This window comes from Anguilla anguilla, chromosome 17 (genome assembly GCF_013347855.1).
Source record: "Anguilla anguilla isolate fAngAng1 chromosome 17, fAngAng1.pri, whole genome shotgun sequence".
Classification (NCBI taxonomy): Eukaryota; Metazoa; Chordata; class Actinopteri; order Anguilliformes; family Anguillidae; genus Anguilla; species Anguilla anguilla.
The window spans coordinates 29,815,733-29,837,810 of NC_049217.1; the positions used below are offsets into that span (position 1 = coordinate 29,815,733).

At 44.7% G+C, this 22,078-nt stretch overlaps 1 protein-coding gene across 1 annotated transcript in view; it reads left to right on the top strand.

Moving 5' to 3' along the window:
• Positions 1-22,078, top strand: part of crhr1 (corticotropin releasing hormone receptor 1) — a 101,938-nt gene that overhangs the window by 50,901 nt on the left and 28,959 nt on the right. Inside the window, exons 5-6 of the mRNA XM_035398323.1 lie at positions 10,107-10,192; positions 19,473-19,579. Coding sequence (XP_035254214.1) covers positions 10,107-10,192; positions 19,473-19,579 — 193 coding nt within the window. The remainder of the gene's footprint in view (positions 1-10,106; positions 10,193-19,472; positions 19,580-22,078) is intronic.

Consider the following 22,078-nt stretch of genomic DNA (forward strand, 5'->3'; position numbering starts at 1 on the left):
CGGTTCTCTTAGGAAATAAAGCACAGGGTGTGCGTCTGATGGATGAAGTTCCCTGGGGCAGATTTTTTAGAAAATGCTTTTCAAAAAGCGCAGAAAAAGGTGGCATTGTAGTAGTTTTACACCAAAGAAGGAATTGTTTTTTTTCTTTCCATTTCCACGTTAATGCCAAATTAAAATATTGAAATTGTTGACTTCACCAATGCATTTAAATTGCTGATTACTATACAGTTTACCGATTACTACTACTGCTGATTACTACTGTTCATTCACCATCTGCAAAATAAAGTGTATGGTGTTTTACCAAAGAAAAGTGCATCTCTCTCTCAGAGATCCAACAGCACAGGCTGCACGCGTAGTGCCTTTGGTGTTACCGCAACAACAGCGTGTGAAACTGTGCTCTGTGGTCTTCCTCTGTGGTCTTCCTCACCTCGGGCGTGACCAGGGCGTGCGGTGGTGGGTGTAGCAGGGTTAGCGGGGTGCCTCTCTGTCTACCAAACCGGACCGTGCAGTTTTGCAGGCGGACGGGAGGCGGTAGGGAGTGGTTCAGATTTTTAGAAAGATACCGGTTTTTATCTGATGTCGGGACAGTTATGAATTTATGATGGGCTTTCACTTTTTAAGCTGTGTGAAGACAGAGTAAAACAAAAGGCCTAGTCCACCAGCACCCCCTGAGTGGAAATCCCTCAATAGACTATTGACATGTTTGTACAGCACCCACTGTGGGTTCAATATTCATGCATGGAAAAATGTTGAACATGCAAAGCCAAATGTAGTCAAATAAAGCTGTCAACTCCTATGATTCCACAATTAATAATAATAATAAATAATTAAAATATAACATCAATGAAATACATATCAAGAAAATTCTCATTAAGGCCATTAGTTTGCAAGCTAAATTTGGTGATTGTCGACCTTGCCAAATTGTGTTGGTGAAGGTCAAAATTATGACCTGCATTCAGTTGCATGTCAAAGTTAAGGATAAACGCTTTGCTGAATCCAGACCTTTGTCCCCCATGGTCAGCTGCACCATTATCAATTGTAAAAAAAAAAAAGAAAATCATTGGTCGTATCTGGAATTGACAACAAAAGTACCTCAGGATACATTAATCAAAACTTGTGACTGATAAAGGTCCCCGGAATGCTATTCTCTGAAAAAGATTTCGATTTCCCAGGTTGCAGGATCATTTTTCAACCTCCTGATGGTTCTTTTTTCTTTTTTATTGATTTCAGTTTTTGCTTTCTTTACTTTTTTAATAGCAAGGTCTTGCATTAGCTCTTTACAGAGCCGGCTTGAATCAATCGCATTTGATATTTATAGCTTTTTTTTTTGTACTCTACATCGTGCTGTTTTCCAATGGCACGACCTGAGAAAAGGATTTCGATTAATGAGCGGTTTTTTGTCCCGACAAAAAAAAAAAAAAGAAGTTCTTCGCGGGTTGTTTGTTTTCAGAAGGTTACTTTCGTTTACCCAGTTATGACAGTAGTGGCATGCAGAAGGGACGAGACGCTTTTTCACTTTTGTTATGCGAAGTCCGCGTCCGCGTTAATGTGCGGATGTCCTTTCCTTACATTACTGAAGTATAAATTATTTATTAAATATCTGTCAGTTGATTTTAATTAGACATTAAAACAGTCGTGTCTAATGAGGGATGATTTACCCTCTTGATGCCACATTAGATCCGAAACAGATGTTCATTTTTTTTTAAATAAAGTAATTAATATTCAATATTCATGCGGGGCTTTTTCTGTCAGATCAGTTGTCAGACAATAAACGCTTTCATTTTTGATATCACGCTAAATGATTCCCTTTGAAAGGGATTTGCTTTGAAAGAGGGGCACATTTTAATGGCATTTTGTTGATTGATTGGCAGACCTTCGGTGGAAATGAATGATGTCATTGTAGAAACCAGAGCTTTGAGACTAACTGAAGTGAAAAACGGGGCAAACCTGCATGCTTTTCACGCTTTTGCACTTTTTGATACGATGTTAGGAATAACCCGTTTCAGGAACCTTAAGACGAGCCGTGGTCTCGCATGAAAAGTTGCACGCCTCCCTCTCGGGAAATGGAATTGGAACAGCAAAGAGCCGTTAATTTTTTTAAATTTATTTTTTAATCGACACAACGTTGTGATTTAGTCACATGAGGCTTTGAGTCAGGTTAATCAGTTTAATTGGTTATGTGACATTTGCAAAGCACAGGAAGGGTGATCTACATGTGTGGAAAATTTTGTAATCGTAAAAAAAAAAAAAAAATCGTAAACGATTCCTGGGTTCCTACAGAGGTATCTATCAGGAAGTAAAAGAGCTTCTGCCTCCCGAAACCACCAAAAATGCATTTATAAAGAGTGAAAACAGTGGTCTTGTAGCCGAACACACTGTCTGAATGCTGACCATGGCCTCTTCAATCAATAGCCTCTAATCACTTTTTGCAAACATCATGATTAAAAAAAAAAGACTGATTAATGTAAAGAAGCAATAATATCTTAAAGGCACCTTATTCCTGAATTCCCCTCCTCAGTCAGTGAGAACCTGCTCATGAGCCCCAGTCCATTGTGTGTGTAATGCTCCTGTGCTTCTCTACATCCTCAGCTTGCTTATGCTTTAGTGGATTTGCCTCTGGTCCATCCTGACCGGTACAACTGGCTCAGACGCGTGAGCGGTTCCAAAAGATTTGGGAGTGGACCATGAATTGGTAACTTTATATACAGAGAGGCATGAATACACAAAGCTTGTACTGAACTGGGATGTATTTTTTTGTGTTTGATGTTCCTCTTCTGGTACTGAGAGGACTTCAGGAATAAGCTGCAGTTCTATCGTTATGAATTTTAAAGGTTTCTCAATGACATCTGCGCTGTCGGTTTCTTCACCCTTATGTTCCATCATGTTCTTACGACGGATCCTCTCGTGAATTATTCAGTTGTAGCCAGCATTTCGTCCTTTTCTTCTTCCCTTTTTTTAATGTAAGCGGTGCAGCACTATTTGTTTTTAAACACTCCACACTATGATGGCATTATAAACAGATTGAGCGAGTGATTGCCAAGTGTTTTATTTATTTATTCTGCAGTGTGTAACGGTTCTGCAGTGCGTAGCGGTTCTGCAGTGCGTAGGGGTTCTGCAGTGCGTAGCGGTTCTTCAGTGCGTAGCGGTTCTGCAGTGCGTAGGGGTTCTGCAGTGCGTAACGGTTCTTCAGTGCGTAGCGGTTCTGCAGTGCGTAGCGGTTCTGCAGTGCGTAGCGGTTCAGCAGTGCGTAGCGGTTCTGCAGTGCGTAGCGGTTCTTCAGTGCGTAGGGGTTGTTCAGTGCGTAGGGGTTCTTTCAGGCCTGAAAATAATTCTCGAGGAACCGCTGGTAATTCAGGAATGCAGTTCATGCTGGATGAATGTGAAAAACTGTCGTAAAATAAGAAGTGTTTAACTTTGCTGCGTTACTTTAAAGTTGTGTTATGAAAATTGTGTTTTTTTAGAATTGCAAGATTATAAACAGTTGAACAAAAAAAAACTTATGAAAGTAGAACCACCAAACTATCAGTATTGGTATCATCGTAGATGTTTCCCCCCAAACAATCAGAAATTGGTATCAGAATCGGCCGGAAAATGTTCATATCGGTGCATTCCCGATCAAGAGGTTTAGTTTTAAAAAGGAGAAAGTGATTTGAAAGTGAACTGTGAAAAAGAAAAAGCCAGTTCAAAAAGCTTGTGAAAGTCTAGCAGGGACAAACTTCTTTTGCAGATGCTTGGACGAGTGTGGTTTTTACAGACACTTTGACAGATTATACCAGACTGTGGCACTGGCTGTTCTCGCATACCACGGTTTTAGTCAAGGGCCACTGGTGTTCCTGCTTTTGCATTCTGATTGGCGGATTTTCTCGAGCCACGCCGTGATTCGCGCTTCGCCTGGGTTGTCTCGTTCCAGGTTGTCTGAGAGACTGAGAAACAACAGCTGACTCTTCTCGCGATGTTCCCGGGTCTGGCCCCAAAATGCATCCCATAATATTTCATTCTCAAGAATGACATGTTCCCCTCTCACTTTTTACCGTGTGAAAGGACAGAGCATCGTTGAGAATTGCGCTCATCACACCTGGTATTCTGGGGGAAATAAAGCACTCAGTTTTGTTGGACAAGTTTAATTACTCTGAATAAGGGTAATGTACTGTAAAATTGTAAATGTTGACCTCGATGATCCACTCCATCTTTTTTGCAGTGACTACTCCAAAATTCTGTTAACTCTACATTGTTGGGACAGGAATGTTGCCATTCTGAATATAGTTTGGGTCCAGCAGGACCTTATTTTCTTGTTGTTTGCGATATCGAATTCAAAAGTTTACGGACATTAGATGAAATGACTTCCATAAGTATTCCAACAATAAAATGTTCATTAGATGGCCTGAAATTGGTTATGAAATCCCCCCCCCCCCGCCCCCCCCCCCCCCCAATTGAAGCCATCCATTCCTTAGTGAAAGAAATAACATCGCAGGACTGCTGTTATTTATTAAATGGAAGGATTGACATTGTGGCCTGTATAATTCCACCCTGGGGCTCAGACAGTAGGCTGAAGCTCGCCAACATCAACCAAATACATTAAAGCGCATAAACCCCTCTGGAATGTTTCCCAGACGACGTGTCCGTAAACATACTCATTTAATTCTGCATTCTGTATTCCTTATAATTTTTCCCCTGTGTGACAGCAGGTCAAATTTTGTGATGATTTGTTGCTTTGGCCACAGTCACTCATGGATGCAAATTCTTTTTCATCCTATGCGTAACCAAACAAATCTGCACAAATAGAGGGGAATGTTTCGTCTTAAGCCCGTTTTAAGTCCGTATTTCATTGGGTATAAAATTCGGGATGGAAAAGTTCGTTCGGAGTAAACTTTTCCACTGTTGCGTATTGGCAGACATAGGGCTAGATTAAATGCCCCTTTCCCCCCCACATTGTACACATATTAAACATTCAAAGTCCTTGCAATTTTAAGTGAGAATTTGAGAATTTTAATATTAGTTAAGACTTGTAAAGAATATGCATGTTACACAGTAACTATGTTGTGGAACCAATTCGTTTTTTTTTTTTTTTTTAGTTTTTTGTTGCTCTGGGACATTTTGATATCTTTCCCAGTTCACTGCATGGTTTGAGCCAAAATGGCAGGGAGGTGAGCCACAATGGTGCCAGTATAGCCTGCTCCCCCCCCCCCCCGATGTTTTTAAGGCTGACGAATGAGACGCTGGCAGTCTCCGCCTGGCGCTCGGCCCGGTGGGGTCTGTGCTTTATTATAGGGGGGGGGGGGTCAGAAATCGACTCGGGGCCCTTTTTGGTGGGGGACGTACCCGCCGTGAGGCGATACACATCAGCAGCGAGATGAGGGAGGGGGGGGGGGGGGCGTTCGAGGTCAGCCTCGATACCTTTCCCTCGACAGCGCAAACGCCCCGGCCTGTTTGTACTCCCCTGGGCCGTCTCAGCGCGGCCACACACCAGCACAGCGCCTCCGACCCGAAACCCCAACCTCCCCCCCCCGCCGCTACACCCCCCCACCCCCCCCCCCACTCCAACCTCCAACCACAGCGCCTCCGACCTGAAACCACAACCTCCCCCCCCCCCCGCTCCACCCCCCCACCCCCCCCCCACAACCTCCAGCCACAGCGCCTCCAACCTTAAACCTCACCCCCCCCCCCGCTCCAACCTCCAACCACAGCACCCCCGATCCCCCCTCCCCCACAGCACCCTCACTCCCCATCCCCCCCCCCCTCCCCACAGCACCGTCACTCCCCATCCCCACCCCCACAGCACCTTTACTCCCCCCCCCCCCCCCCCCCCCCCCCCCCCCCCCCCCCCACACAGCCTCCCTGGAACATTCCGGACGCAGCGATACAGCTGGCGAGACGCGTAGCGCTTCGTAGGGCCACCGCGAGGTGAAGTGCGTCTATATCTGGACGGGTCCTTCCCCCCGTCTGAATGAGTGAGTAACAGTCTAATTATAGCTATGACCAAGGGGGGGGGGGTGGATGGTGGGGGGGGGGCGTATCGATTTGGCGCTCCGTACAGCCGGCAACAAGAAAAAAAAGAAGTGAGCCAATTAGAATCCGGGCTGTAGCCAGGCCGCGCGCGCTAACGGAATCTCATTCGCGATAAATCGAGAGCGGCGTCCGCTGCCGTTGACGGTGATCGGCTCTGACGGATGTCGGGCCTCCATTTCCCAGCAGCCCCTGCTTCGCTGGCGTGGAGCTCGGTCAGCGTTCTTCCTCACACACGCTAACGTCTGGCTAATTCGGCTCCTCTATGGCGGCGGGCTTTGCCAGTCTGCGTGTGAAGGGGACAAAAATGATAATAAACTTCTTTTTTTTTTTAATTGCATGCCAACGTTGAGGATGAATGTTGATTGAAACCAGACCTATGGGTGGTCGATGAGCGAATGGACTGCAGGGCAGATGCCCGGGTTCACTGGCTAGGCACAGCGGGTAAAGCAATTGCAAATCACTTTAAACTGCACCATGACGGAATCTCATTTTAATTTAATTTTATTTTGGCAGTTTTACCTCCTAAGACCTGGCAATTCATTTTTGTCCCCTGTAGAGGACATGTGCCTCTGGTCTTAATCTTTCAATCATAGCTGAAACCTACAAACGCTACAAAGGACGCTCAATAAAAATCAAATAAATAATTTTGAAAATATTTTCATCGCAACTTTTTTGGTAATCCAAGACACTTGTGTTATGTAAAAAAAAAAAAAAAAAAATGTTTTTAAATATTTAAACTTTTTTTTATGCTGAGTCTCGGGAGGTCATGTGACTGTTCTCCCTTGTTTATGGATGGCTGGGAGGTCATGACTGCGTTTATTCTGTCCGTTTCGCGTGAACTTGTGACGGTAAGCGCAGTTGGTGACGGGCAGCAGTGCAGCACAATCAACTGTGCGTAGGTTTGACTTCCCTGCCGTTGACCCTTTTGGCCACTTAAACAGAATTGCTTTAGTAAAAATCCAGCTGTATATAAGAGGACTGTATGTAAATTAAGAAGAAGGAAAAAAAAAAGAATATTAGCCGAATTTGCTCTGGATAAGAGGCTGGGCTAAATGTGTAAAATGTTAAACGTAGTTGTGTTTGTTGTGGAAAATGAACACGGTTGTGAACAGATGACATTAATTTGCTGAAGGCTCAGAGCTGTTTTGAAGCGGTGTGATGTTCTCCCGAAACCCAAGCATCAGCGGGCCTGCTAGCAGCAGCGAGACCTCTTCACAAACGCGGGCTTCGGGGACGACGTGGGAGAGGTCGCCATGGTCACCCCCGCTTTATCTGAGTAACACAGACTGTGGAGAATCCTGGCCGCTTCGACGGCGAGAGTTGGTCGAACGTACAGTTCTCTGTGTTCTTTTCATCCGTGGAATGATAACGATGTTTGACACATCACGAAAATACATCAACTTCCCCCCGCCCCCTCCCCCCCTCCCCATTTGCCGCGTGAAGCCAGAACTGTGATTCAGTGGTTCCGTACCCCAGCCCCATCCCCAAACTTAGAAACTTAGAACAGCCTCGAGAGCAAAACAGGATTATTATCCACATTCCCAAATGAAAATCTGTATAATACATGTATTTCAGAAATCATCATCTTTTTCTTCTTCTTCTTACTCTTATTCTTATTCATCTTCTTATTCTTCTTACTCTTCTTATTTTTATTCTTATTATTCTTATTCTTATTCATCTTCTTATTCTTCTTACTCTTCTTATTTTTATTCTTATTATTCTTATTCTTATTCTTTTCATTCTTCTTATTCTTTTTACTCTTATTATTTTTCTTCTTATTATTATTAATTACTATTATTCTTATTATTATTATTATTATTATTATTATTGTTCTTATTGTTCTTATTCTTATTTTTTTACTCTTCTTATTATTATTTTTCTTATTCTTCTTATTCATTATTATCATTCTTCTTGTCCTTCATTATTATTCTTATTTTTTATTGGCCCGCGCGTGCGGGAGCCAGAGCAGCTGTGTAATTTACGAGTCGCCGTGGTCTTTGCCTTTTTCGCGACCATCTGCATTTGATTCATTGCATAATTATCCGCTTTTCCATAACAAGTTTTTTTTGCGAATTTGTCGTAAATCTTCTGACCACAGCCCACCAGTGCGTTTCTGCTGCAGATCGCCAGATGGCCGGCGGTCTGTATTTGTCCTTCTGTCCATTTGGAGGCGTTCCCGTCGCGGATAGTGCCACCGTACAGTTAGCTGGTGCTGCAGCAGTTTGGGGGGATAAATCCGATGTTTGCGATGTTTACGTTTCCCCCATCGGGATTTCGGCCTGTCGGGTCTCGGTCTTAGTCCCGTGATCCCCGTCCCGTCTCTCCAGCATGTGAAAAGTAATACTCTGAAGCACTGGAAAGCGCTTTTGCGGGAACACGGTGCCAATCTGGCCAGCTGTCAAGGCATTTCTGAATCAGAGATTTAAAGGCTTGGTTGTTCTTGTGAGCTTAATCCTCTTAGATTGGTCTTCTAGATGATTCATTATTAAATAAACGATGATTCATTAATGTCGACATTCAGAGTGCCGTATAAGAGCTTCTTGTGTTGTATTGCATTATTATTATATGAATTGCCTATTGTTGCTATTAATTATCGTATCGGGCTATTATTATACGTTATTATGTCACGTTGTTGTATTATTATTTTGTTATATGGACGTATTATTTTATTGTCGCGATTGGCCACGTCAGGGTGGTGGGGGAACAAATTATGGGGAAAATAGTTTTATCAGCACTTGAATATGAGATTTACACTGTGCTTTGAACACAGTGCAACTGTGGGACAATTGTGACCAATTGAGAGGCCACTATATATGAGAAGAATAAGGGTGAGAGAAGAGTTTAGTGTGTTTATCACTTCTGTCTTCCTAAAGTAATTATTTATTTTATTCTTTTTCCTTGCCTATTCTTGGACAGCTTGGATTTCATAAAGCTCTGACTGGCCAGCCATTTTCAGAATATGGCAGTTAAATGCTATAATAAATTCCAAATGTGTCCTCTCTGCACTCTGTGGTACAAGCGCAGAGGTCGTTCTCTGGAATCATGGGAGCTGTCCTCAGTTCATTCTTTTAAATGATTGGTAATTAGTTGCGGTGGATCCTGATTTTGTTTAGGAAAGAGAAATCACCGACCTCACAACTGCTTAAACCAGATTTTAGCATTTAGTTTCATGTGAATATCAATGCTCAAACTGCGATTTTACAAAAAAATCACCCATAAACCCCTGCTTTTCAACTTCATTTTCCCAACCATGTTGGAGACACTTTTATAATTGGGCATGTGTGTAGTATAAAGCTAACACTGATCTGTAGTTTTTTTTTTTTTTTTTCTTATTATCAAAGTTACTTCATGCACATGGTACTCAGATAGACTTTCTTTTTATCTACAGCTGCTTAATCACAGCAGTCGGGAATGATACTGCATATTGGGAGTGATAGAAAAATGAGTCTTCATTAAACACACAGGAAGAGATGATGTGTACTCTCTGACATGAATAAATCATCATGTTGTGCTTCTATCTGTGATTAAAAGCTGATTACACCTCTACCTTTTACGGGGGCTCGTTAAATTCATTAACGGTGTGAGTCGCTCGCTTAAAGGTTTTTATTTTTGTACTTTTCTCCTTCCTCTTGCTGATGAGCCTTCACACCTAACTGCAGCAAAAAAAAAAAAACACAAAATGCACAAATTGGGGGGGATTAAGATTATTCTGCAAAATTTATACTATAATGGCATTGTGTGAATTACAGGTGGTCGCCCGGATGTTGCTTCACGTTGCCTCATGGGATGAGTCACTGAAAGGATGAGTCATTTCCCAGGTAGACACCTCACTGAAAAGAGCTGCCTGAACTGCGAGAGAATACCTGGTGTCAGGACTCTCCTAACATGCGGTGCCGGCTGGAAGGCTGACGGAGGAGCGCTTGAAAGAGACGGGCTGTCGTTTGCAGCCCCGCTTTGCGTGTGTGTGAACGGTCTGGCGCACGTTAGGCACACGCCAAGGGGGAGCGCGTCAAGGGGAGAAGGACTGTTGCTAGGAGACGGCTGTCAATCAAATTTCTATATTTTATTTTTATTATTTATTTTTTTTTCTTTTTTAACAGACAACGTGTACCGAGAGTGCCTCCCGAACGGAACGTGGGCGATGAAGGGGAACTACTCGCAGTGCCAGGCCATCCTGACCGAGGAGGTACGGTAGGCCCGACGGGGAGCGCCCGGCTAACGAGTTCTGCTTCCCAGGGAGTGCTTCCGGAACGTTCTCTGAATGTTGATTTTTAAACGATAATGCGCCTTTTAGGTGGAAAAACAGGGGCTGGCACCTGGAGCGGCCAATGAAATTCCTGAGCTGGCCAGTGCCCACCCCCAGGCTACCTCATTGGACACGCCCCTGTTCTCCATTTTAATAAATGTCGGTCTACCTGCCAGTGTCTTTAATGATTAGGATTGACAGGCTGGCACTGGTTGAATCTCACAGGAAAACGGATATCCACCCCCACACTCCCCCCCCCACTGTTGTTGTTTCTTTTCTTTTGTACCCCCACCCCCCCTTCCCTTAACCCAAATTTCCCAAAAATATTTATGTAAAAATAATGCAGTCATGCATTTTAATGATGTGAGACTGAAAAAATCGCAGGCAAGTTTTTTCTTTTTGTTTTTGTTTTGTTTGTTTTTAAACTACTTTCCACCGCCTGAAAATGTTTTAGGCTCATGAAGGGGTTTCCTTCGATTTCTCCCGTGCAGCACAGAATTGCTCATGATAGCTGGGAAAAACAAAAAAAAAAAAAAAAAAAAAACTGAAGTACACGCAAAGCATGGTGGGTCATTTCTGCGGCATCTGTCAGAAAGGTAATGAGTTCATTCTGTTTCTTCTCTGTCAGCAATATCTTGATTTATCTTCAAGGTTAAAGCACAGGAATAATGAGCAGCTTATGTGTTGTGGTAAAAAATAAAAAGCAGGGACCATATTTTTTAAAAGATGGTGTTTACAGCGCTGGGTTTTTGTGCTGGTACCTGCGTGTTTTGGTCCGGGCAAAGTCTGATATTGAAACTGCAGTGGTTTTCGCCCTTTTAGTCTTTATGTATAAATAAAAGTGCTCTAAAATATGAACCGTAGTGCCAACAGTGATCATCGAGGATCTTATTGCCCAGAACACCAGGGTGATGCTGGACTGCGTGACACAGCACATCAGTTGACTTTAGTCTTTTATTATCCCGGACAGATTTTGAAATGTAGGTCTGAACAGAGTAAATATTTAATATGATTCTAAATAAAGAAGGGATAGGGGTCATTTAAGAGGAGAGAGAGATCAGGATGAGAACACTTTTTTTATTGCTAAGTAGTTTGCCAAACTACATTAACTACGTTAGCGCCCAAAATAAAACTGGCACCACGCAATATGAGAGAAGCCATTTACCCTTGTGCCAGTACAGCAGCTGTAAATCGGGATAAAAAAAATAATAAAAAAATACTCATAAGCATTATAAAATCCCGCATACAACACAGTAAAATGTATAAAAGTAGTCGTTTTTGGGGTTTTATTATTTTTTTTTTAAAGATGCAGCTGCCGTTGAGGTCCCCTGAAGGCACTGTGATGAAAAGACTGCGATGGTCGTTAGGGTTAGGGTTAGGTCTGCGATGGTCGTTGACAAACGCCATAGGCGCTAACCTCGCGACGCCTGCGGCAGCTGGGTTCTGATGCAAGTGTGACGCTAGTGACGAAGCCACTTCCCCCTCCTCCTCCTCATCCTCCATCCTCCTCCCGCCCCCCTCCTCCTCATCCCCCCTCCTCCTCATCCTCCCTCCTCCTCCCCCCCCCGACGAAGCCACATCCCCCTCCTCCTCCTCATCCTCCCTCCTCCTCCCGCCCCCCCCCTCCTCCTCCCCCACTCATCCTCCCTCCTCCTCCTCATCCCCCCTCCTCCTCCTCCTCCCCCCCTCCTCCTCATCCCTCCTCATCCTCCCCCCTCCTCCTCCCTTCCCCACCCCCCCTGTCGTTGAGGCCCTATTGGGGGGGGGGGGACTGCCCGCTCTCTCTGCCATCTGGTCCCTGTGGGAGAAGAACGGGATGAATATTAACGTCCGTTCATCGTGGAATGGGGGGGGGGGGGGGGGGGGGCAAGGACGGGAAGAGCGCAAATCCGAACCGCCGCCAAGAAATGGCGAGGATTCCGAAGGCAAGTCGCCGCGAGAGGTAAAGTTTGGCGGTATTCGGGGGGGAAAGACTCGTTCCTCAGCCCTGTGTGGGGGAGGGGGGGGTGGAACCAGAAATTTTGTCATTCCACCGTCAGGCTGTTGCTAATGGGATGAAAGGTGGTGACTAATCTAGGGGACCACATTTTGGGGGGGGGCATAGATAAAAAAAAAAAAGGGGGGGCCCCCCTGACATATTATTTCAGGGGAGCCCGAATTCCTAGCTGCGCCCCTGATCTCACCATATCCTCTTGACACAAAATCTCCTTTTTTTCATTTATGATTACATCCCAGACGTCCGTAAGCTTGGGGGAAATGCCACAAATCCTCCTGACCTGGCAGAGAAAAAAAATGTTTACATTTTTTGACAAGCTGTAATACAAGTCTTGGATAACAAAAACACATTGCAGTGAAAATATTCTCAAAAATATTATACATTTTTATTGTCCCCTGTAGTGTAGGTTTTGTCATAGCATATAATACATGTGTATGTTACTTGTGATGAAGACCACAGACTCATCTCCCCTACAGGGGGAGAATATGAATCTGCAGGTCTTAAAAGGAAAACAGATCTCACTGACCTGGATTTAGTCTACATTTGTCCATAACTCTGGCATAACTCATGATTAAATTCTAACTGGCATTTAAAAAAAATGCCATCACGACAGTTTGGGTTTATTTTGGTGATAGGTGAACTGACCAAGCATTCTGAAAATAATAATAATAATAATAATAATAATAATAATAATAATAATAATAAAGATTATACTTTCATCAGTCAGCAGAAAAATTAAAGGGACAGTTCACTTTCCTGGGGCTTTTAAAAATATATTATTTTAGCTTTTCTGTATGTTTTCAATTAGGTCAGTTTGTGTGTGCAATTAGGGAAATTTTTGATATTTAAAGAATTTTCTTTACAATGGCAGGTATTGGGAATTCTTGTGGTATGAAGCAAATACACTTCAGAAAGCAGGTTATGACTTCAGAGGTTGCACAAATATGTATATTTACCATCAAAAAAAAGATTTTTAATGTTATTTTTGAATTTCTCCTGGCAGCTTAAACTCGGGACAGGAAAGAAATTGGAGACGGTAATGAAAACTGATATTTATGTTTATAATGGTGAATAAATGCTGTGACCCTGTGTTCACATGTACAGCCTCTGGAACATTACACGCTGTAGAAGCTGCTTTGGAGTTAGAAGGAGACTTGCTTCAGACTTCTTGTTTTGACTCATGAGTTAAAACAAGTCCGTAGACATCCTCTTGCACAAACTGTGCTTGTTCTCATGAACTCCACAAACAGCACACAGTCCATGTATTGGGAGCAATGATGCTGACCAACACACCTGCCAGGTATTTTTTTTTTTTATTAGGCTCTTTTCTCAGTTTAATACACGTGTGATGCACATCAAATATTTCAGGCGCTAAACTTGGTGAATTTATATGAAGTCTTTTGGTTGAGCCTGGCCAAGCTATTAAAAAAAAATAAAACGAAACTGAAATCTGTCCAGCTGGAGCTAAGGGGGAAATTGTTCTCTGTGCCAGAGGTACCCAATCGTGTGCCGTTGAGGGCCAAGAGGTTTTCATGCCAACCAATCAGAGCCCTTGCTGCACCAATTAACACACCTTCAACCAGAGAGGGCGGGAGCTAATCGGTGGAATCAGCAGGCGCTGTGATTGGCTGGAATGAGATCCTGCAGACTCTTGGCTCTCTGTGGCACCTGACTGGGCTCCGCTGGTCTGTGCCAACACTCCCTTTGAAACGGGCCCCAAAAGCAGGTGGAAAAGTACACGATGTAGGCGGGCCGCGTTGACCAATGAAACGCCACGGAATCGTCGCAGTTATTTTTTTCTGGGTAGATGTTTAGCGGCTCGGAATATGATGTCTTCTGTTCCATTTTGCGATCAATGATGTTGAGGGTTTTTGCCCCCCCCCCCCCCAAACACTTACGTAGTTTGGCAAGTTGGTAAGAAATGTAATTGCTCGGTTTCCCGGTGACATGAAGAGAATGGAAAAACCACGACGACGCTGTAATTGGATTTAACTTGTCGGCTGTTTATTGAACAAGTCAACAAGGTACCCGTACCTTGGATAAAGCCAAGCACAGGTTTTTAAGCTCTTGAAACCGCAGTTGAAACGGATGAAATTATTTGGGAGAACAGAATGTTAATATACTGTTTAAACCTAATACAAGATGTGGAGGGTTGTTTTTCTAAAACAGCCTGTCATGTCTTCTTGAATTTAAAGGTACTGCATGGCGTCTTATTGTTTATTGTAAATTGTTTTTGGTTACACTTCTGGACATATGTTCTGGACATACTAACTCCTCTTAATGGCTGTGTTGTAAATAGTTTTGTGCAGTTTGTCTACCAGAATGAATTTCAGAATTTAAATATAAATCAATGGTTTAAAAAATGTAGTTCATTCAAATGCAAACATTAGCATATTTGTGTAACCAAACAACTGCAAATTTTCAGCCAAACATTTGCACTTTGATACTTTTTAGTCTTTTTGAAAATATCCCTCGCCCCTCTTGCGTAATCTCATTGCCTGAATAAATTTCCTCCTCTCTAACAGCTGCTTGGTCACAAAGAACGAGCCAGCCAAATTTAAAGCTGCAGCGTCGCGGCCTAAAATTCTGAACCAGCTGTCAACAGAGAGATCACTTCCTCCTGAACGTCTAGGAGGCGATGTTTGGAAAACGTTTGGATTCCATTTCGGATGCATGGGAAGACTCAAGGACGCGTAACGTCCTTAGCAGAACTCGCAAAATGGACATTTGATATCGCACAACTCTTTTTTTAAATATGCATCCACTTCTGCATCCGGCAGAATTAGCAGGGATGGACGAGTCCGATGCACCTGTGTGTGAACGGTCATGCCAGGCCGCTTGCTCTCCTGCTCGTCCACATGCTCGCTGAGTGCCAAGGTGTCATCTAATCTTTAATGCCCACGGTGAGTCAGGACCTCAGTTTAAAACCGTATCCAAATTACTGGGTCTACCTACAGCACAGTGTCCCCATCACTGCTCTGGGCTTTGTTTGACCCGAGGGAAGAACGACCCCTACTGGCTCAGCGACACCACTTCCAACAGAAACGCTGTTTTCCAGGAGGTCTCTCCATCCAAGCAAAGTGCTTCCATGCTGCTCCGCTTGTCAAATGGCCTCAGAGTCGAGAGGAACCATATTCAGGCCCGCTCCCCTTCGCACGGGGACATTTGTCTCTACCTGGCCACCAGGGGGGACGGCAGCCAATCCCTGCTCATGCCCGCCGGGCCCTTACCCGCGCTGTAAAACATGGAAAAGCACTTTGCGAAACTCGTCTCTCACATCTACCGAAGAGGATCCGGAGAGACGCCAGGGTTCGAGGTGCTGCTATAGTCCCCCCCCTCCCCCCCACGGTCCCCAAGCTGCCCTGTGCCACTGACGCTACCCCCAACCGCCCGCCAACGTTTTAGCGCATTTCGGGTCTGGAGGCAGACTGTCGAAACCACCGAGGACTGGCGATGGGGGAAAAAATAAAAAATAAAAAAATGCGAATGGCTTAAACTGTTTTGGCACCCAGTGTGTCCCTCGGGGCAAGACTGTGACTGTGAGGGAGATTAACAGGGAAACGAAGCGCTCTCCCAAACAATAACCGACCGAAGCTGCCGACGTGGCCCCGTTTAATTAGTGTGTGACTCCTTTCAGTACCTCCATTTCAATTCCGTTCTTTATTGCCATGCCAACGCAGTTTATTGGAATTTGCCTAGTGACCTGGTGAAAATAAATCCCTTCAGATACAGTAGTGCCCTCAAGGTAGAATAAAAGCCATTAAGATAGAACAAGATCATTAAGATACAATAAAGCTGTTATGATTCTCTTGGGGATAATAACTGCACTGTCGCTGGTGCCCCCGAGACAGAACCCATTGTCCAAGGACCCACAGAGCCAGACTAAATGATATGTTTTGCATGTACCGTTTTATCAGCCTGTGAAGCTAAGCTGAAGAATGGCACATTGCACTGTTTATTAGACGAACACAACGTTCCATTTTGAGCCTTTGTGGGAGAACCTGATGATGAGTCAGCTTGTGGCTGTGAATGAGAAGGCTGTTCAAGCTGTTGTGTCGGGTTGGTCCAGGGGATTCTGGGTAGAATGAAGTACTGGGGAAAGAGGCCTGCATTGGCACCTCAGCCCAACCCAAACAGAAAAAGCAATATATTTAAATATATCAGGGAAATTCAAAAATCTATTTAAATATACTGTATTAATTTATGCATATTACACAATGTATATTCAAATATTTCTAAAACTATTAACGCTCTGTGTACACATGGCAAAATATTACTATATTATTATATTTAAATCTATGTAAATACGTCTAATAAATATGCAAAAGCAGCCGATTTTGAATGTGAATATATTTGCACAATGTATGATTTAAAAAAATATGTGTAATAGATACATTTAAAAAAACGAGTGCATATATTGAAATGCATGTATTTCCCATATATTTCCATATATCGTTTTTCCATTTGGGAATATAAACCTGGGTCCCCGGGCCTGGGCGCAAGCAGCTTCCGGTCTCCCCTCTCACAAGGAAAAAATAAATAAACTGAGCGCTTCCGTCCCGAGTCAGATTTTAGGACAACCTGGCGCTGGGACCCGGGGGCTGATCTCTCTGGCGTTCGCGGCGAAATCGCAGCGACGTGGCACGCCCCGCGCGCGCCGCTCTTCCGTAGCGGGCCCGGTGACGGATTTCGGCGGGAACCGCGACTGAAGCGTCCGGAGCGAAGCCCGGCCCGTCGTCCTCGGGCGGCTCGATTTAAGATGGACGCTGTGCGGCGGTGGCGCCCGCGCGCTCGTCACGGAAACAGATGCGCCTCCCGCGAACGCAGCCGGTCGAACGCGGGTCATCGCCCTCGCACACTGCCGAGAGGTTTATTTTAGTTTCGATGAATACGCAGCCCGCTCTTACGCAGACGCAAAAACTCACGCAGACATACCCCAGGGGAGGGGCGGGGGGGCGGGGGGGGTGAATGGAAATAAAGAAGTCTCAGTTACAGAGCCTTGTACTGTAACCCCCAGGACGGTTCCAACTGTTTAATTAAACACAGAGAGCCCCGGAACGAGGACGGCCGACCCAACTCTGGGCTCCGAACATCTGCTCCCGTGGGCCACCATTAAAATATTCATGTTGCCGGGAAGCTCTGCCCGTTCTCGGGGTATTAAGGTTTGTGTCACTGCGGTGAGGCCTATGTAAAGTGATATTTTTGTGAGCGGGGTTGGGGGTGTTTGCACCTGGGGGGGGGTCATTTTTCCCCCTTGGCTGGCTGCTCGTCACACCATAGATATCCAGATGCGACAGATTTCACTGGTGGGAGTGTGCCAGTCCAGGTTACTGCTCTGTCTTTCCCCCCTTCGGGTGTTTGCAAGCCTGGTACCTGAATGCAATGCATTGGCCCTTTCTCCTAATGCCATTTCATCTGCAGCACCACAGTGCAATCTAAAAAATGTGGGGGATTACTCTTGAGCTGATCCAGTGAGTCCGTCAAAGTTCGACGTGGAGCGGAGGGTGGTGTGCCCCCCTAGTTGTGCAGTTTCTTTTCATTTTCTTGGGCGTTCTAATCTAGAAGCGAGAGGGATTGTGCAGTGAGAACGAGGCGGTTCCAGTTAAAGTGGGCCGCTCACACAGTGGCTGAGTGCCTTTTTTGACTGTTTCTACGGGTACCCGTCTAATCCTGCTACTGTGTGTACTAATTAACCCTTTTTTGAGAGTAGGTTTTTTTTTTCCCCCTTAGAATTCTAAGTCACGGTGTTCTAGAACTCCGTTGCTTTCAATCACCAGTAGTGACTGTGACATCAGCGTCGGAATGTTCAGCTAAGAACGTTCTGAGCACATGTTTGTGATCCGGCTTGCAGAAGCACGGAAGGGTTGGAGATGAGGAATGGGGAGGTGTGAAGCCATTGGCCGTCAAAAAATTTTAAAAAAGTAAACAAAATAGGGGGATAAAAGGGAGATGAAAACAGTAAAAACTGGGAAAAGTTTCTCCTCTGCAGTCTCCCGCTGGCTAAAACAACGTATCCTGGAGCGTAAAGGTCTGCAACACTATGTTGAATAAAGGTCACAATTATAGGAGCAATAGGTGGAGAGAACCCCGCTTTTTTTTATTTATTTTTTTTATTTTTTTTACTAATTTTCCAATTAGAATGGTCTAATTCCTCCAGCCAATTTATTTGCACTTGCACTTTAATGTTAGGCTATTTTTAATTTAACAATTAATTTAAAAACTGAGGCTCCTTGGTGATATTCAGTCAAATATGAAATATCAGTAATGTCAATTGAAAAATATTATGTAAATACTGTATATATTGCATGTCTATAAACATATGAACAGTTAAGGATTAATATACTCATGTTCTATGAGGGACAGTGTGTTTTGGCATTCACAAAATCACTGTTTCAATCTGGTGTGCATGCAACCATGGTCACTTATTAATTACGTTTGCCCAGAAGTTATTTTTTTAATGAAAGAATCTCCTTCCTGTGAATATCATAAAATACCATCAGCCCAAATTTTATCTGCTGTTCCCCAGGCCGCTGGAAGGTATAGGATTTCTTGTGTCTGTAATAGATTATTTTTATTATTAAATTATTATTTTAAGTGCTGGGAACACGGCAGCGAATGGTAGCACATCCCGACTGAGTCAATACTGCAGGTAATGGAGACCAAAATAAGTGCAGGATTATTAAATGCGGTTAGCCTTGCCAAATAAAACGATTCCTCTAATTGATTTTTTTGTTGTGTGTGTGTGTGTGTGTGTGTGTGTGTTTTTTGTTTGTGTTTTCCCACGTATCATTACCATCGCTGAATTTAAATGTGTTGGAACGGAGAGATATGTGAAAGTTCTCCCTTATTTTCAAGTGCTCGGTGTGAATTTGTATTCGCATTGTGTGCGTTGAGGAATTTTCCTAGATGAATTCGCCAAGCTGTTTCGTCAAGAAGAAAAAGGAAAGAATGAATGTGCTTGCGTTGAATAGTGAGGCAAAGGCTCAGAATCAATCAACGGTTTTCTGAAAATAGTGTTCGTTTTTTTTCCTCACCTTGACATTTCGGTGTGTCAGTTTTGCTCATTGCTGACCTTGCCAAAAACTGTGGTTTTTTTGCAAAGATAAAAGGAAAGTGAACGAAAGCCATTTTAATTGTGAGTGAAATTGAATGGATCCTGGCTGGACTAAAGGAGAAAATGTCAGCCGTGTGGCATTTCCTTTGTTTTTGTTTCTCTTTTCGCAGAAGAAGAGCAAGCTGCACTACCAGATTGCCGTGATCATAAACTACCTGGGCCACTGCATCTCTCTGGGGGCCCTGCTGGTGGCATTCCTCCTCTTCATGCGCTTGAGGTAAGACCCACAGGCTTTCACTACGACCCTTATGCGTACCCATAATCCTCCTGGCCTGCATCCGTCGTAGAGCAGGCCACAAGCACCACCACCTCCATCCCACCCCACCCACCCACCCCCCACCCAAAAAAAAATTCAGACATCGAAGGAACGGCAGATGCTGAAAGGGGTACATTTTGGTCATAAGGAGGGTCTTTCTTGACCAGGGATTTTGGGGCCCCATCATTTCATTCACATTGGGCCTCACCACGCTTGGCTGCCCCATATCTGTACATTTGCAGCACAATTTTTTGAGGCCCCCCCCTGTCAGTCAGGGCCCCTGGAATTGTCCTTACTCGCCACCGCCCCCTACACCCGCCTGAATCGGCGTCCCTGTAAGGGGGGGTCGGTCAGTGAAAAACCCTAAGGGGTCGTTACGTTGGCCCGAGGAGAAGATTCCGGTGACGTTTATGTTGTGTATCTGACGGCCCTGTTCTGTTTTTAACCGCTGCTTTCGTGCCGTAAGCTGATCAGTCTGCTTTCTGCAGGGCACCGAACACAAGATAGCATCACCGCGTGTCACCGCTGAACTCCGCAGATAAAACCCTCAGAGCATTCAGCAGTGCAGATTAAGATCTGTGCGCATCGTGGCGCCGCCCAAACTGGTTTGGAGTTCGCGACGCGGGGTCGTGTGGTCGACGCGCTTCGCGTGGAAATTTCGGATTCACGGTCCGCGGAATCTCTGGAATCCCCGGGTTCGGGTTCACCTGTGTGTCGCGGTCACGGGCGGAGTGCCCAGTGAGTGCAAAAATTACCTCAAATGACCTCGACGGGAAGTAATCTGGGAGCCCAAATATAGTCGGCTGCTTTTCCTCTTTGAAAAAGGACTCAAAACATGGCAGTCTCAGTGATACTGCATTTTCTCTCCGACAGAAGCCTTTTTTTTTTTTTTTTTTGCCATGCCCGGAATAAAAAGCACCTGTTCTTACTGCTTGCCGGCATTTCCGGCGTGTAATTAAGTTAGAAAGCTGCCTGCACACGAGGTTAACTCGGTGTCACTGCCTGCCACGGGGGAGCTGTGTATTAAAATGGCTCCAGTTCCTACACGGATCACCCAAAATAGATGTAAGTGCCGTCAAATTGAAACGCGTGTGCTGGAGTACAGGGGGCCAAGAACAACAGAAATCGTGTCGCCGTCTAAATATTTATGCACCGCGCTGTGCTTCCGTGTGAACTGCTTTCCTGGCTGGTGGCCAGGAAAGGTGCACTCTGTATGCAGCTCCACGTGAGCTCTGATTATAAGCCCGCGATTGTAAACACTGGCACTGTAGAATGGGCACTCGATTGTAAACACTGGCACTATGGAATGGGCACTCGATTATAAATACTGGTACTATGGAATGGGCACTCGATTATAATCACTGGCACTATAGAATGGGCACTCGATTATAAACACTGGCACTATAGAATGGGCACTCGATTATAAACACTGACACTGTAGAATGGGCACTCGATTGTAAACACTGGCACTGTAGAATGGGCACTCGATTATAAACACTGGCACTATAGAATAGGCACTCGATTATAAACACTGGCACTATAGAATGGGCACTCGATTATAAACACTGGCACTATAGAATGGGCACTCGATTATAAACACTGGCACTATAGAATGGGCACTCGATTATAAACACTGGCACTACTTTGTTGCCGTGCTTCACGCTGGTGACTGTAAAGCATTGTAAACTTGTTAATGAAGAGGACAGCTATCCGCCTTCCCATATGGAGGAAGAAAAAATGGCATGCTGAAGTGTACCTGAAGTATACCATTTTATACCTCAGAATACTTGAAGTGTAATTGAAGTTAATATAACTGTGCTTCACATTACAGGCATCTAGCAGATGCAATTATCCAGAGCGACTTACACAACTTTTGTACATAACATTTTCATTCCATCCATTTATATTGCTAGATATATACTGGAGCAATGCAGGTTAAGTACCTTGCCCAGGGTAGAACGGCAGTGTCCTACTCTGGAATCAAACCTGCAACCTTTAGGTTAAAAGACCAGTTTCTTACCCATTATACTACACTGCTGCCCTGTGCTGAGTGGGAGGCAAACTGGACTCCAGACCACCTGGACCAGAATGGGAAACAGATCCTCTCCATCTCTTTTAACAGAAAAATTATTGTAATTTGGCTCCCTACGTACAGGTTGAATGTGTTCATATTCCCACCCAAATTCGGAATGTCCAGTTATCTGCACCCACGGCCTCGTTCGCGCACGACTCGACACTCGCTGCTGATTTTCGGGGGGGGGGGGGGGGGGCGTCGACGCCCGCGGTTCTCCTCCGAAGCACGTGGTGTCGCCAGCTGCTTCTTTTCACACCGCAGACTGCCGCTGAGCTCGCGCAGAGTGACATCAGAGACCGACCTGTAAACCATGCGAGGTGCAAGAGATGCCTGTCTGAACCGCACTGTACAAAAGCGATTCTCCCCCTCTCTGGCTTTGGAATCCA